This window comes from Pantherophis guttatus, chromosome 7 (genome assembly GCF_059756535.1).
Source record: "Pantherophis guttatus breed Tessera chromosome 7, ASM5975653v1, whole genome shotgun sequence".
In the NCBI taxonomy this organism is placed as follows: Eukaryota; Metazoa; Chordata; class Lepidosauria; order Squamata; family Colubridae; genus Pantherophis; species Pantherophis guttatus.
In genome coordinates, this window is record NC_142069.1 from 71,957,691 (window position 1) to 71,970,494 (window position 12,804).

Genomic DNA, 12,804 nt, shown 5'->3' on the forward strand with positions numbered 1-12,804 from the left:
CTCCCTAACCCTAACCAGAGGAAATAACGGGGACCGGCTGTGCATGAGGTTAAATATTTTTGGAGAGGGCTTATTTTTGGGGAGGGCTTATTATCAAGAGATGTCTTATTTTTGGGGAAACACGGTAGATATCTGAGTTATAATTCTGTGCCCTCCATTCTTTTTCATAATTTACTTGAAAGGATGGAAAGTTTTCAAGTATTGAGTAGTAATTCAGGCATTCTAGCATACAAATTTGTATGCTTGTAATCAAATCTAGAAAAATAATAATAACACCAAAAAGTCATTGTGCAAAGCATATTCTGATATATAAAATTTCTGTACTAATATGTATGAAATGTTTGCCCTCTAGGAAGAAGAATGTCCACACTTTTTAAATCCCAGTCCTGAAATAATACCAATGGAGGTCTCAACAAAAGTTTATTTTGAAGGAAAGAATCTAGATAATTATCAGGTAAAATTAAAAATTCGCTAATATGTACTTAAGATATAAAACCTGATAGTTTGTAATTCCCTTGTTTAAAAATTAAATGTCACATGTTATGAGGAGCCTTTTAGAATGGAAATAATACATAATTTATCATGTAATTTTTAAAGCTTGTTTTGATGGATAATTTAAAAATATCTTTACTAGATGAAAGTTATACATCACCACAACAGAAGTTCCAGTGTGGTGTAGCACTGTGGGGTTTCTGAATTTCATCAGCAGATGAACCTGTACATCTATCTATAGGGATTCATATAGAGAGCTGCTTTGCATGTTAATGAACGCTTCTATAAGGCTGGAAATTTGATCACTGTTGTATTAGAGTCAGTGATTCATTAGAAATTGATCTGTCTGCAGATATGATTAAAATCCACTTCCATGCTTTAGGATGATGCAAACAAAGCAACACATGGTAAATCATTTTTAAACAAAATGTGTTTCTTATGAATGGACATATCCTAAGCACTGGTGTTTTTTTCTGCACAATATTTATGATTGTATTTATGATTAATATTGAGGAATAAAGTATAGTAATAGTCCTCAGTGCATATTATGTACACTGTAGGATATATGAGAAAATCTGTAAGGACTTGCCTCTCTTCTCTCCTTAAGAAAGCAGAACTCTTAGAACAAGCATTATTTCAAAAGGAAACTTTTATTGAGGAAAAGTGATAGCAAGGGTAGTAAGACAGGATCTGAATTTTCCGCTCAAAGACCATTAGATTCAACATTGAAAAAAGCCCCTCCCATATGTCCAGTCCGAGTCGAGCCAATCCACAGGTGTGAAGTTGTTTTGAGAACTCAAGCCGAGAAAGGTGATAAGAAGTTGTTCTCAGGCCCAGCTCTGGCTATTTCTTCAGAGATGAGACAAAACAGATGGCAGTTCCCTCCTCCTCTCTTTCCCAAGCAGGTCCATCAAAGTGACAGGAAAGCCAGAAACAGGAAAGGGTTTTTTAAGGAGCATCCCTACCTCCCCACCGGAATGGCAGCATCCCGATAGGAATTGGACCTGATTCAAAAAGTGGATGCTCTTGAATTATTTGGTGTACTTTCAATATTAATTCTACCAGAATAATAGTAGAAGTATTATTCTGGTAGAATAAATTCTACCAGAATAATACAGTCTCTCTTTTGTTTAGGTGCCTGTTTATTTCATAGATGGGATCTCAAATTTAGCTCTTGCTGTTATTTTCCTTTCATTTGTTTTCTTATAAGATTCTTTCAAATAATCTTCTTATTTGATGATAATGATCACTGCCTTAATAATTTAATTTAATTTAATTTAATTTAATTTCCAATTTATATACCGCCCTTCTCCCTGAGGACTCAGGGCGGTGTACAGCCAAGATAAGAACATAGAATACAAATATTAAAAACAGTTAAAAATATATATAAATTTGGCCGGAAAGTTAAGAAGTCACAAACTGATTAAAAGAATTTAAAAATTTCTTCTTAAGCCATCCCGGCTTGCTGGACAAGATGGGTTTTAAGGGCACAACGGAAGGCATTGAGGTCATGGATTCTCCTTATCTCAGGGGGCAACTGATTCCAGAGGGTAGGAGCCCCCACAGAGAAGGCCCTCCCCCTGGGGGTCACCAGCCTACATTGTTTGGCTGATGGCATAAAGTCATTGTCAACTCTTAGCAACCATACAGAAAGAATTTCTCCATGATGATCTATCCCTAAGCTGGTCCTTCATCTCTTCCAATGGTGCATTCATTGCTACGGTAATTGAGACTATCCACCTCACTACTGATTGTCCTCTTGTTCTCTTTCCTTCCCCTTTTTGTTTAAGGTCACTTCATCAGGATAGGGAAAATTGTCATAAAACAATAACGGGGAAGAGTTTACTCAGATGTAGAATCATAACCAACATATGAATTCTCCAACAATTGTAATTCTCTTTCTTCAACTTGCTCCTCATCGACTGATTATGCAAAATGTTGCACTTTTGCTTGCTTCCAAACAAAAGTGCAACATTTTTGTTGCAAGTAAAGGCAAAAAAAAAAAAAAAGCAAAAAAGCAAAAACAATGTATTTATCATTAGCACAAAATATTTTGACTGCATAGCCCTATGCCTATAGAATACAGTACATACTTTTGCAAAGAGAATCTGCTAAATAATGGCAAAATAATTTTGCCATTATCAGAACATGCTGGTGGTTCAGACTTCACCAAGAATACATATTATTTGTATAATGATGGAATTTCTTCCTTATTTTTGTGCCATTGACATAAATTATATACAAGGAATTATTTTAGGTTAAAACTACAAGGTTACTCCAAATATATCACAGAGGTGCCCTACTGATGTTAATTAAGTTGAAATGAATTAATTAAATGTGAAGACACAAATCGGATTGAGGGTTCTGTATAACTAATGTGATATCTTTTCAGGAGCAGGAATTTAAAATCTGACATTTCTTTGGGCTCAAAATGAGGAGGGAGAAAGATTACAATAGTCTAATTGCGTTGAACTTGCAAACTATTTCCTGTCTATCTTTTTATTAAATTTGGCTTTAGATTAAGATATTCTATTATGTAGAGTTTTATTTTTATTTTTAGTATTTTATATACCAGAACTAAAGCCTCTGTTGAATGATCAGAAACATAACCAATTTTTCCCATTAGGCATTTGGGATTCACATTTGTCATACTGCTGCTAAAATGTTCAAGTCTAGACAAAATGAGTCAGTTTGATATAGAGGTTCGAAAGTTAGACCCGTTATGTGGATTCTACATATATGTTTAATGTTAAATTTATTTGAAATTTGGATCATTTGATCTCCTTTTTATACACCATTTTGTTTCTTTTTTAATTGTTGTTAATGCTGGATGTATTGCTTAAAAGTATTGTAAGAAGGGCGGCATATAAACCAAACTAATAAATAAATAAATAAATAATGTATTTGCATTTTATTACTGTCAAACAAATTTTTTTTAAAAGTTTGAAAGTTAAACCAAAGCAAGGAGCATATGGTTAATCTCCACTTGCATGTAAAGTTTAGTAGATGATTTTAACTCTTAGCCTATTTTATATCCTAAAGGAAATTTTAGAGGGTTGTGGAGAATAATCATGTCTGCTACTCATAATAACTGGAAAGCAGTTATTCAGTAGTCAATAAATATGATTATTTTACTTGGTGTTTGGTAAAATGGCAAAAACTGTGAAATGATATCAACAATACTTAAAGTTCAAGTAACCATTACATAGAACATAATCCTTTAAGCTTTGCAAGTTTACAAATATTTTTGTAAAATATTTGTAAACTTGTATAGCTTTGCAAATATTTGTGATCTTGCCACATTTTGATCCACAATTACCTGGCTAGAGGAAAAGTCCTGGTCAGTGTTTATACATGTTCTGCTAAATGAAAAACAGAAAGTTCATAGTCATTTCCTTTGTACCGGAGTAGTAGTCTGTGGTAGCTCTCTTAGTTAGACCAAACTATGAAATCAACTCCACAAGAAGATAGGATGTAATTTTATTTAGTTTGGCTATCATTATAGAAACTTTCATATCTGGTTGTGCTGTGTCTATTCTGATTATTGTTCAGAGATTTTATTGAATCTCTTCCAAACATTATCTGGACTTCAAAAAATGTTTTAACTCCTTTTGCCTTGACAAGAGCTTCTGTATATCTCCATCAAGGTCATTTTCCTTATTATTTATGTTCTGCATGATTAGCAATTAGGTTATGTCTGTGTGAATGTGAATAAAAGCAATTGACCTTTAAAAGCCTTACCAAAGATCTTTGAACTTACAGAATTTTCCTGGGGGAAAAAAGGGGCTGGGGAATTCTATCGGTCTTGAACCCATCTGTTCAGAATCCCAATTTCTGAAAAATTTTGACAAATTTTAGATGATAAGTTTTTATCATTGTGGCTTACCAGGTCATCATTATCTTATTTAAAATCCTTTGAATTAATCTATATATTCCTCTTTCAGTAGTCAAATTTGCATTATATTTATTATTATTAACTTGCATTAAATTGTAATTTCTGTAACTGTTTTGTTTTTATTGTTATTCTTCATGTCTTTCTTTGGAAACTAAAAAGTCATTCAGTTTGCACGTATTATAATTAGGAGTTTCCTGGAAACGTACTTACAAGCCTCCAAGGATGGCTCTGCTCAAATGTCTCTAAAGATTTTCAAGCTACCTAATAAATAAACAATCATCACCTGAATGTATTTACAACTCCTCTCCTTACCCACAGCTTTTAGTGCTCAGTGGCTTAGTTCACTCTCAACAAAGCTATTTAAACAGCTAGTAGCTGTATTCACATAACGTGATAAGCTTGATTAGATATAACTTTCTTAGTATGTAATGCAAACCAAACTTGTTGGCAGCTTGAATGAACCCAACCAGAATGTGATCATGTGCAAAGGATAAGGGCACATACGAATATTGCGTTTAGATATCATTAATGTATTGATTTTAAAAGTTACTTTTATTTGTACAAAATGTGTTTTTTCTATGACTTGAGTGAGATGTTTAATCTTCTATTAATGCTGATTTTAATCTTTAAAAAGAAACTTTTAGAGCCATAACTTCTTTTAAAAAATTGAAAGAATTTCAAGCAACAATTGAGTTCTCAGTTATTGCTGATTGATCAGTAACGGGCATCACAACCTATAAGGAGGTACATGACACTCCTGTTCTATACATAACTTCACAAATTAACAAGCAATATACTGGTATATAAAATTCATCACTATCAAAGAGACTATCCTCAATGTATTCTAACAGTTAATATTTCAATCCAGCCATTCTTAAACTCAAAAGGTCCTCAATTTTACTGATGTAACAGGCTGATGGTTCTTATATCAAATTAAGATCAAGATGAGATAAAGGACATTCTTGATGAGTCCCACAAGAGGTCTTGATAAATGAAGAGATAACTTAATTTATAGTACATTAGCAAAAGAAATAGAGTAGCATATTTTTATCTTTCAAGTAGCAAATTTGTGTTGGTAAAATGCTTGGTATAGAAAATCCTATTGTGTACCCTATCAGATGTCTTTTGCACATTCAGGAGGTAGGAAAACTCTCACTCTGATTTCTGAATGTATACTCATCTTGTTCAGGATGGATATTTTTGTTCAATCATGTTTGATTTGTAGAGATTTCTGGGACAAGCCTCTGCAGTTTTCTTCTCAAAGTTTTTCAGAAGTGGTTCGCTTCCTTACTAAGGCTGAGAGAAAATCACACACCCAAGGTCACCCAGTTGGCTTTGTGCCCAAGGCAGGATAAGAACTCACACTCTCCATTTCTGGTCCTGATGCTTTAATCCCTAGACCAAACTGGCTCTCTATTTATATGTTTTATATTTATACATAGGAAAACAAAGATTATAATATTCACTGTTATCTGTTTTCTATGAGCCAAGGTCACTATTAAAATAAAAAACAAACTTTTGCTTTTATTATATAATGCCTGGAGGAAGCGAACCAAAATACTATGATAGGTAATATCTGACTTTGATTAAGTTTCTCTTTGTTTAATTAAGGAATTAAAAGGCTGTTAGTAAAAATCATCCTAACCTGCACACAATCGTGACAATAAATAAATAAAAGAGGAAGTTAGTTTTTTAATATACCAAACACAAACCTGCTAATAAAATTTTAATATTTTATACCATCTTCCCCCAGCTGGTGTTGTGTAATTTCCTTTGCATTTCTACTTTGGATGATTCAAAATGAGTTTAATGGGGTAAAATTTTAAAGTTATCATAAACATTTATGGTATTTAGTGTTAAACAATAAAGTATATTTTAATGGATATGAAGAAAACATGCTTGGCACACTTTGCAGATTGTTAGAGTAAACTTGACAAAGAATGGCCTATTTTAGAGAATAGGTTGTTTTTCAACAAAGGATCTTTGTCAGATATAGCAATAGCACTTAGATTTATATTGTATTGCTCCCTACAATCTGGGTCCTCATTTTACTGACCTCAGAAGAGTGGAAGGCTGAGTCAATCTTGAGCAGATCAGAATTGAATTTCTGACTGTAGCAGATTTAGCCTGCAATACTGCATTCTAACTACTGTGCCACCAGGGCTTCTTTATACCAAATATAAGTATTTATTATAAAGGCAAAATACTGTAATAGACTAGATGCTTTAAAATTGTCCATCCACAGTTAGAACTGGCTCAATAGGCAGAACAAGTATATAAATGACTTGGACATAGTCTTCATCACTGCATTGTTATTGTTTAAGTTATACTAATAATTGGTTATACTAATTATTTCTAAGTGTGTATTTTAGATAAATGCAAATTTCCTGGAACTTTTGGGAAGTCAGCCACCTCTGTAAACCTCTTTCCCAGACACAACACAGAACATTTCATTATATTAGTTACAAATGTAGTTTTTTCCCACCCCGGAAGTGGAATTTATTGTTGTGACCCAGGCCCAAGTAGGTAGTAATCGACGCAAACAAACAAACAAACAAACAGACTTTATTAGAACAGCTGAGAATTAACTCATTCTCAGCATAGTCCAAACTAAATTAAAACAAACTCTTCATAACACAAATTCTAATCACCAACCTTGGTATAATTAGGCAAACTGCCAAAAGCTTCTCTTGGCAAAAGTTTAAAAGCAGAAGACGCCAACAAGAGATAAGTGCAGCAATACTATCAACATTGTTTTCCGACAAAGAGCCCAAGAGCCGTTGCTGGTCTTTTAAGCCTTATGGGAGGGGCCAATCATCTCTTGGCCCTACTTCCGAGTCGTCCCCTTTGCTTTAGCTGCTCTTGCCTTCTGGCAGATCTTCTCATACGTGCACTAGGAACAGGCTCCTCCTGTTCCTCTGCCTCTCTACTGTCAGCTTCTGGAGGCTCCAGAGTCCGCACATCACTCCCCGATGGCCCTGGCCCCATCTCTGCCTCTGACGCAGAGCCCTCATCCAGGCCTACCCCAGCCTCCAGGACTGGCCCATGTTCTTCCTCAGCCTCATCGCTGTCCGACTCCGCTGCCAGGTCCGCAGGCTGCTGGCAGACCACGACATTTATATTGCTCAATAAAACTCCTTTGATTTAATGATGAAATGAATAATATAAGTCAAATATTTCTTTTCACAGGATAGAACTTTCAAAATTGGAAATAATCAGTTTGAATTTGAGACCACAGTGGAACAAAGAGAAAATGGAAAATATTTCTTTGAAAGCCCAGAGGTAAACATTTTCTTTTTTTTTTAAGAACAATTTACTGTTTCTTTCTCTTTTTCTCTCTTTGCATTGTTATAGAACAATTAATCATGTCTTTTTTAAATGGGAGTGTAGTCATAGTTAGGTTGATTAAGAGGGTAGTAGATTCACAATGAAGTTATTTCATGTAATATTGGGAAAGTCCTATTTTTCCCCTGTCACCTATAATTGGTATATTATTGGCCATGTTCAGAGAACTGTTGACAATATTTTTGTGTGGAGAGAAAATGGCATTGATTTCCTGTTGGTGTGTTCATAAACAGACTATTTATGAATGCTCCTTTTGATCACATGTGGCAGGAAATATGTCATCTTTCATATAACATATATCACATGCCTCCTGCAACGGAGGTAAGAAGGTAGAGGAGGTTTGGTTTTGAAGACCTATCTAAGATAAATTATAAACTCAGCTTTTGATGTCATTCAAATGTTCTCTGTCGGATAAAATGTACTTACGATAGTTATACATATGATGGAACAGATGGTTCTAGAAACTCTCATCCCATGAGCTTTTGTATGGGAAGAAAATTTATAGTAATGGGAGATACTTTTAGAATGTAAAGTATATTTTTTGTCTGCTTTATTCATATTTTTTCTTAGTTCTTTGAAAGCCACATTTCTGAAACAAGAAAATAAATATACTTACGGGTATTTTTCTTTTATAGCCTAGCTGAGTAAGCACTTTGCTTCCACTTTATATGGTCCTAGAGTTAGTAAGTAAAACTAAATGTGACCCAAGAAACATAGAAGTATTGTTTTCATATAATTCATGGTTAATTTATGGAATACACTGCCACAAAATGGGTAACTTAAAGGACCAGAGAATGTTGGTGCAGGTTAGGACTGCTTTCTAGCAACGATGTTTACATATTGACTCCACTATCCAGAGGCAGTATATTTCTCAATAATAGTTCCTGATGAATGAAAGTAGCAAATTCCAGAATTAGTTGGGACTACATACAATAAATACTTTAATCTGTTTCTAGAATAGCTCCTCTGTTTTCCAAAACAGAGTAACATTTTTGGTGCATTTATTGGCTTTCTGCTGCACAATTCTTTGTGTGTGTGTGTGTGTTGGAAAAATATAACTATGAATATATCTACTTAGGTGACTAATATTGCAGTAGTAGTAAACCATTTAGTTTTAGATATATGGCCAAAAACATTGGATAATTTTTAAATGAAATTGATGGTGATGGTGGTTAAACACTCAGCTAGATATTTAGGCTGGATTTGACATTTTTATCTACCCATTGAGTCCTTCCCAAGGACCTAAGATAGGAAGATGATGTTGTTCAATGCTGTTAAAAGTATCATCACATAATATAAGCTGTTATCAGGTCCAAGCCCAAAGACAATACAGTGAAATCCAATTGAGCCCAATCCAAACTATGCCTAATGGACATATTCTTGCCAAAGTAAAGTTACAACCGTCTAAGTTACAAGGTATATCCCGACTAATTTTAATGGGCAGAATCTTGTCAAACTAAAGTAATATAACCTTCTAAATTACTAGGTATATCCTTAGTATTCCCCCCTCCATGGGAAAGCTCTGTGCTGGCAAAACTCCGCTCTCCACTTCTCCAGGTGCACATTCCATCACAACTGTTCCAAGTAAAATTGCCTTTTGCAATTGACTGATGGTGATTTTGTCAGTGCCGATAGTGTTCAAATGGTGCTCCTGTTTTGGAATTGCATCCAAGGGGCCTATTACTATGAGTACTATTATTATTATGGTTTGATTACACAGTCATTTAGACTGGACTTGGCATTTTTGTCCACTTATTGAATTCTTCCCACGGACTTGGGACAGGTAAATGTTGTTGAATATTAATATTAAAAATATCATCCCAGGATGTAAACTATTCCAAGTAAACCTGCTTTTTGCAATTTTTTTTTTATTTTCAGATTACCAATATTGAAAATGAAACTCTACCATTGAGTTTATTCATTAAAACAGATAAAGATAAAATAGATAGCAAGTTAATTGGTAAGTATCCAGCAACCAAAAATGAAAAAGAGAAATAGAAATTAATGGGAAATATTTTCATTTCTCTAAGGTCGTATCTTTTCAGAGTTGTCTGTTATTTAAATGATGAATATATACTTATCAAAAAGATGAACAATTAGTCACATAAATTGAAAACCACGATAGGTCAAAATTACTATACAGGTAGTCCTCAACTTAAAACAGTCCATTTAGTGATGGTTAAAGTTACAACAGTACTGAAAAAAAGTGACTTATGCTGCAACACTTAACAACTGTTGCAGCATCCCATGGTCACATGATCAAAATCCAGCCATTTGGCAAGTGACTCATATTTATAACAGTTGCAGTCTCCCAAAGTCATGTGATCCCCTCTTGCGACTTTATGACAAGATGACAGACTCACTTAACTACCATGTTACTAACTTAACCACTGCATTGATTCACTTAACACTGTAGCAAGGAAGGTCGTAAAATGGAGCGAACTTAACTTAGAACAGAAATTTTGGGCTCAAATGTGGTTGGAAGTTGAGGACTACCTGTAATTATTATTATATATCAAGAGGAGATTAAAGCAATTGTTAAACTTTCTCATATCATTTGCAAGTAGGGTGAGAAAATAAAATAAATGTCTAATAGTTTCTGCAGTTTTATCTAATTCCTTCCAAGTTCTGTGTTACAATATTTTGAGGATCAGACTCAATAATAAATTCAGAAGTATTTTTCTTCAGTTAAAGAAGAGTTTATTCATAACAGGCATTCTACTTGTTCTGTCAGATTTTTACAGTGAGAAGCAAGCATGAGGTAAAAGCATTCTCTATTTATATCAAAGGGGAGGAGTCAAGGGTGGGGGTGATTACATATGAATACATTAAAGGAGGAGGAATAAATTAACTCTTAATATCCTGTACATATATACATATCTCTTGTTATAGAATAAGGCATTTACTTATGACAAATCCCCCTCTAAATGCCGATTCGATATATAACAATGATTGCATTCGGATTCAGAGCTATATAGTACTTGTAATTTTGATGTCAAGTATTTGTGTTGTTTAGAAGGTAAAGGTTTAGTTAATATATCAGCTATTTGTTCTGAGGTTTCGCAGTGGATTGCTTTAATGAATCCATCCTGAGATAAATGTCTGACGTGTTTAAATTTGATATCTATATGTCTGGATCTTTGACCAATGGCGTCAGATCTTGATATTTCTATAGCTGCCTTATTATCTTCATGTATGACAAATGGTAGTATTGGATTTTTCCAAATATCAGATAATAAATCATTAAACCATACTAAATTATTTGAGGCTTTAGATAAACAGACGTATTCTGCCTCTGTAGTGGAAGTCGCTACTAAATCTTGTTTCCCAGTGTACCAGAATATTGGGCAACCATTTAAAAATAATACATAACCTGAGGTGCTCTTTCTACATTTGATGTCACCTGCCCAGTCTGCATCAGCGTAACTGGTGATAATAGGTTCTTTAATATTATTGGGTTCTAAGAGTAGGCAGAAATCTATGCTGTGCTTTAGATATCTTAGTATTCGTTTGACTGCTTCCCAATGATACATAAGTGGCTTACTTACATGTCTAGATAATAAATTAAGTGGCAGAGCTATATCAGGCCTGGTCCAATTAGATATATACAAGAGAGAACCAATAATTGATCTATACAATGTATTGTTCTCGAATTCAGGCGAAAATTCATCCATATTCCTTAAAAAATCAGTCTGCATAGGAGTATCGCAAGGTTTGGCATCTCTTAAATTGCATTTCTCCAGAAGTTCTATAATTTTATCTCTCTGAGATAATTTGAATCCCTTTCTTGTCTTATTGATTTGAACTCCAAGGTATTTGTTTACCCTTCCTAGCGACTTTAAAGAGAAATGTTCACTTAGTCTGGATACAAATAAGTCTTTCTTTTCTTTATGTTTGCCTATATACAAAATATCATCCACATAGATTAACACAAATTCTAATGATTCACCTTCCTTTCTAACAAAAAAGCAATTGTCTGCAGTTGTGGCTTTGAAATCCATATTTTTAAGCACGCTGACAAGACATTCATACCAACGCTTGCCGGATTGTTTTAATCCGTACAAGCTTTTGTTAAGTAACCAGATCTCATCTCTGTTTGTACATTGGCTATGAGGTGCCCTTACATATATCTCTTTGTCGAGTTTTGCATGTAAGTATGCAGTCTGCACATCATATTGAAAGACATCAAGATTGAGTATAGCCGCTATGACTAAAGCTGTCTTAACACTTTCAGTTCTTACAGTGGGAGAGTATGTGTCAGTGTAATCCTCAGGATATTTTTGAGCGTAACCTTGTGCGACTAATCTAGCTTTATATAATTTATTACCCTCTTCTAAATCTTTGATTTTGAATATCCATCTGGTGCCTATAATTGTCTTGTTCTTAGGTGCAGGGACTGGTGTAAATACACCTAATTCACGCAAGCTGTTCATTTCTTTTGTTATGGCTAATTCCCATTTTTCTTTTTCTTCCATGGGAAGTTTTAACACTTGCTCATATGTGTTAGGTGTTGGTATCTCGTCATTCACACACATTATATAATCCTTATACTTATTAGGTAATTGGTTTCTGTTGCACCTGATTGTTCTTATTGGTATGCTCTCATTATCGTGTAGATATCTTGCTTCCTTTTTGGTTAATGAATCTGTTTTTATCCTGGTGTGGTTACCTGTCCATGTTTTGTTTTTGTCATCATGTGTGTTATGTTCATGTTTCTCTCTTTCTATTCTGTCTTGTTGTTTAATGTTTGGTTTAGTATTTTGGATTATCTCGTTAAGATGTATCTTAGACCAGTTGGCCTGTTCATGAAACACTGCTGTTCTTGAGACTATGAATTTGTTATTACTGTCAATGAATCTATATCCTTTTGTGCCTGTTTCGTATCCCATGAATCTAAGCCTTCTGGATACGTTATCTCCCTTACGCCTTAATTGTTTTGGTATGTGTACGTCTGCTGTAACCCCAAATATGTGCATGTGTGAAATTTTAGGTTTCCTATTGTACATCACTTCGTATGGTGTTTTATTTAGTATGCTAGACCAGGTCCTATTTTGGGTATAGTTTGAATATAG

General features: G+C 34.2%; 1 protein-coding gene across 20 annotated transcripts in view; it reads left to right on the forward strand.

Annotated features, from left to right (window-relative positions):
- Nucleotides 1-12,804, forward strand: part of PLXNB2 (plexin B2) — a 398,614-nt gene that overhangs the window by 307,437 nt on the left and 78,373 nt on the right. For all 20 annotated transcript variants that reach the window (XM_087874217.1, XM_087874206.1, XM_087874218.1 and 17 more), the window contains 3 exons: nucleotides 353-454; nucleotides 7,577-7,669; nucleotides 9,611-9,692. In XM_087874217.1, coding sequence (XP_087730343.1) covers nucleotides 353-454; nucleotides 7,577-7,669; nucleotides 9,611-9,692 — 277 coding nt within the window. The remainder of the gene's footprint in view (nucleotides 1-352; nucleotides 455-7,576; nucleotides 7,670-9,610; nucleotides 9,693-12,804) is intronic.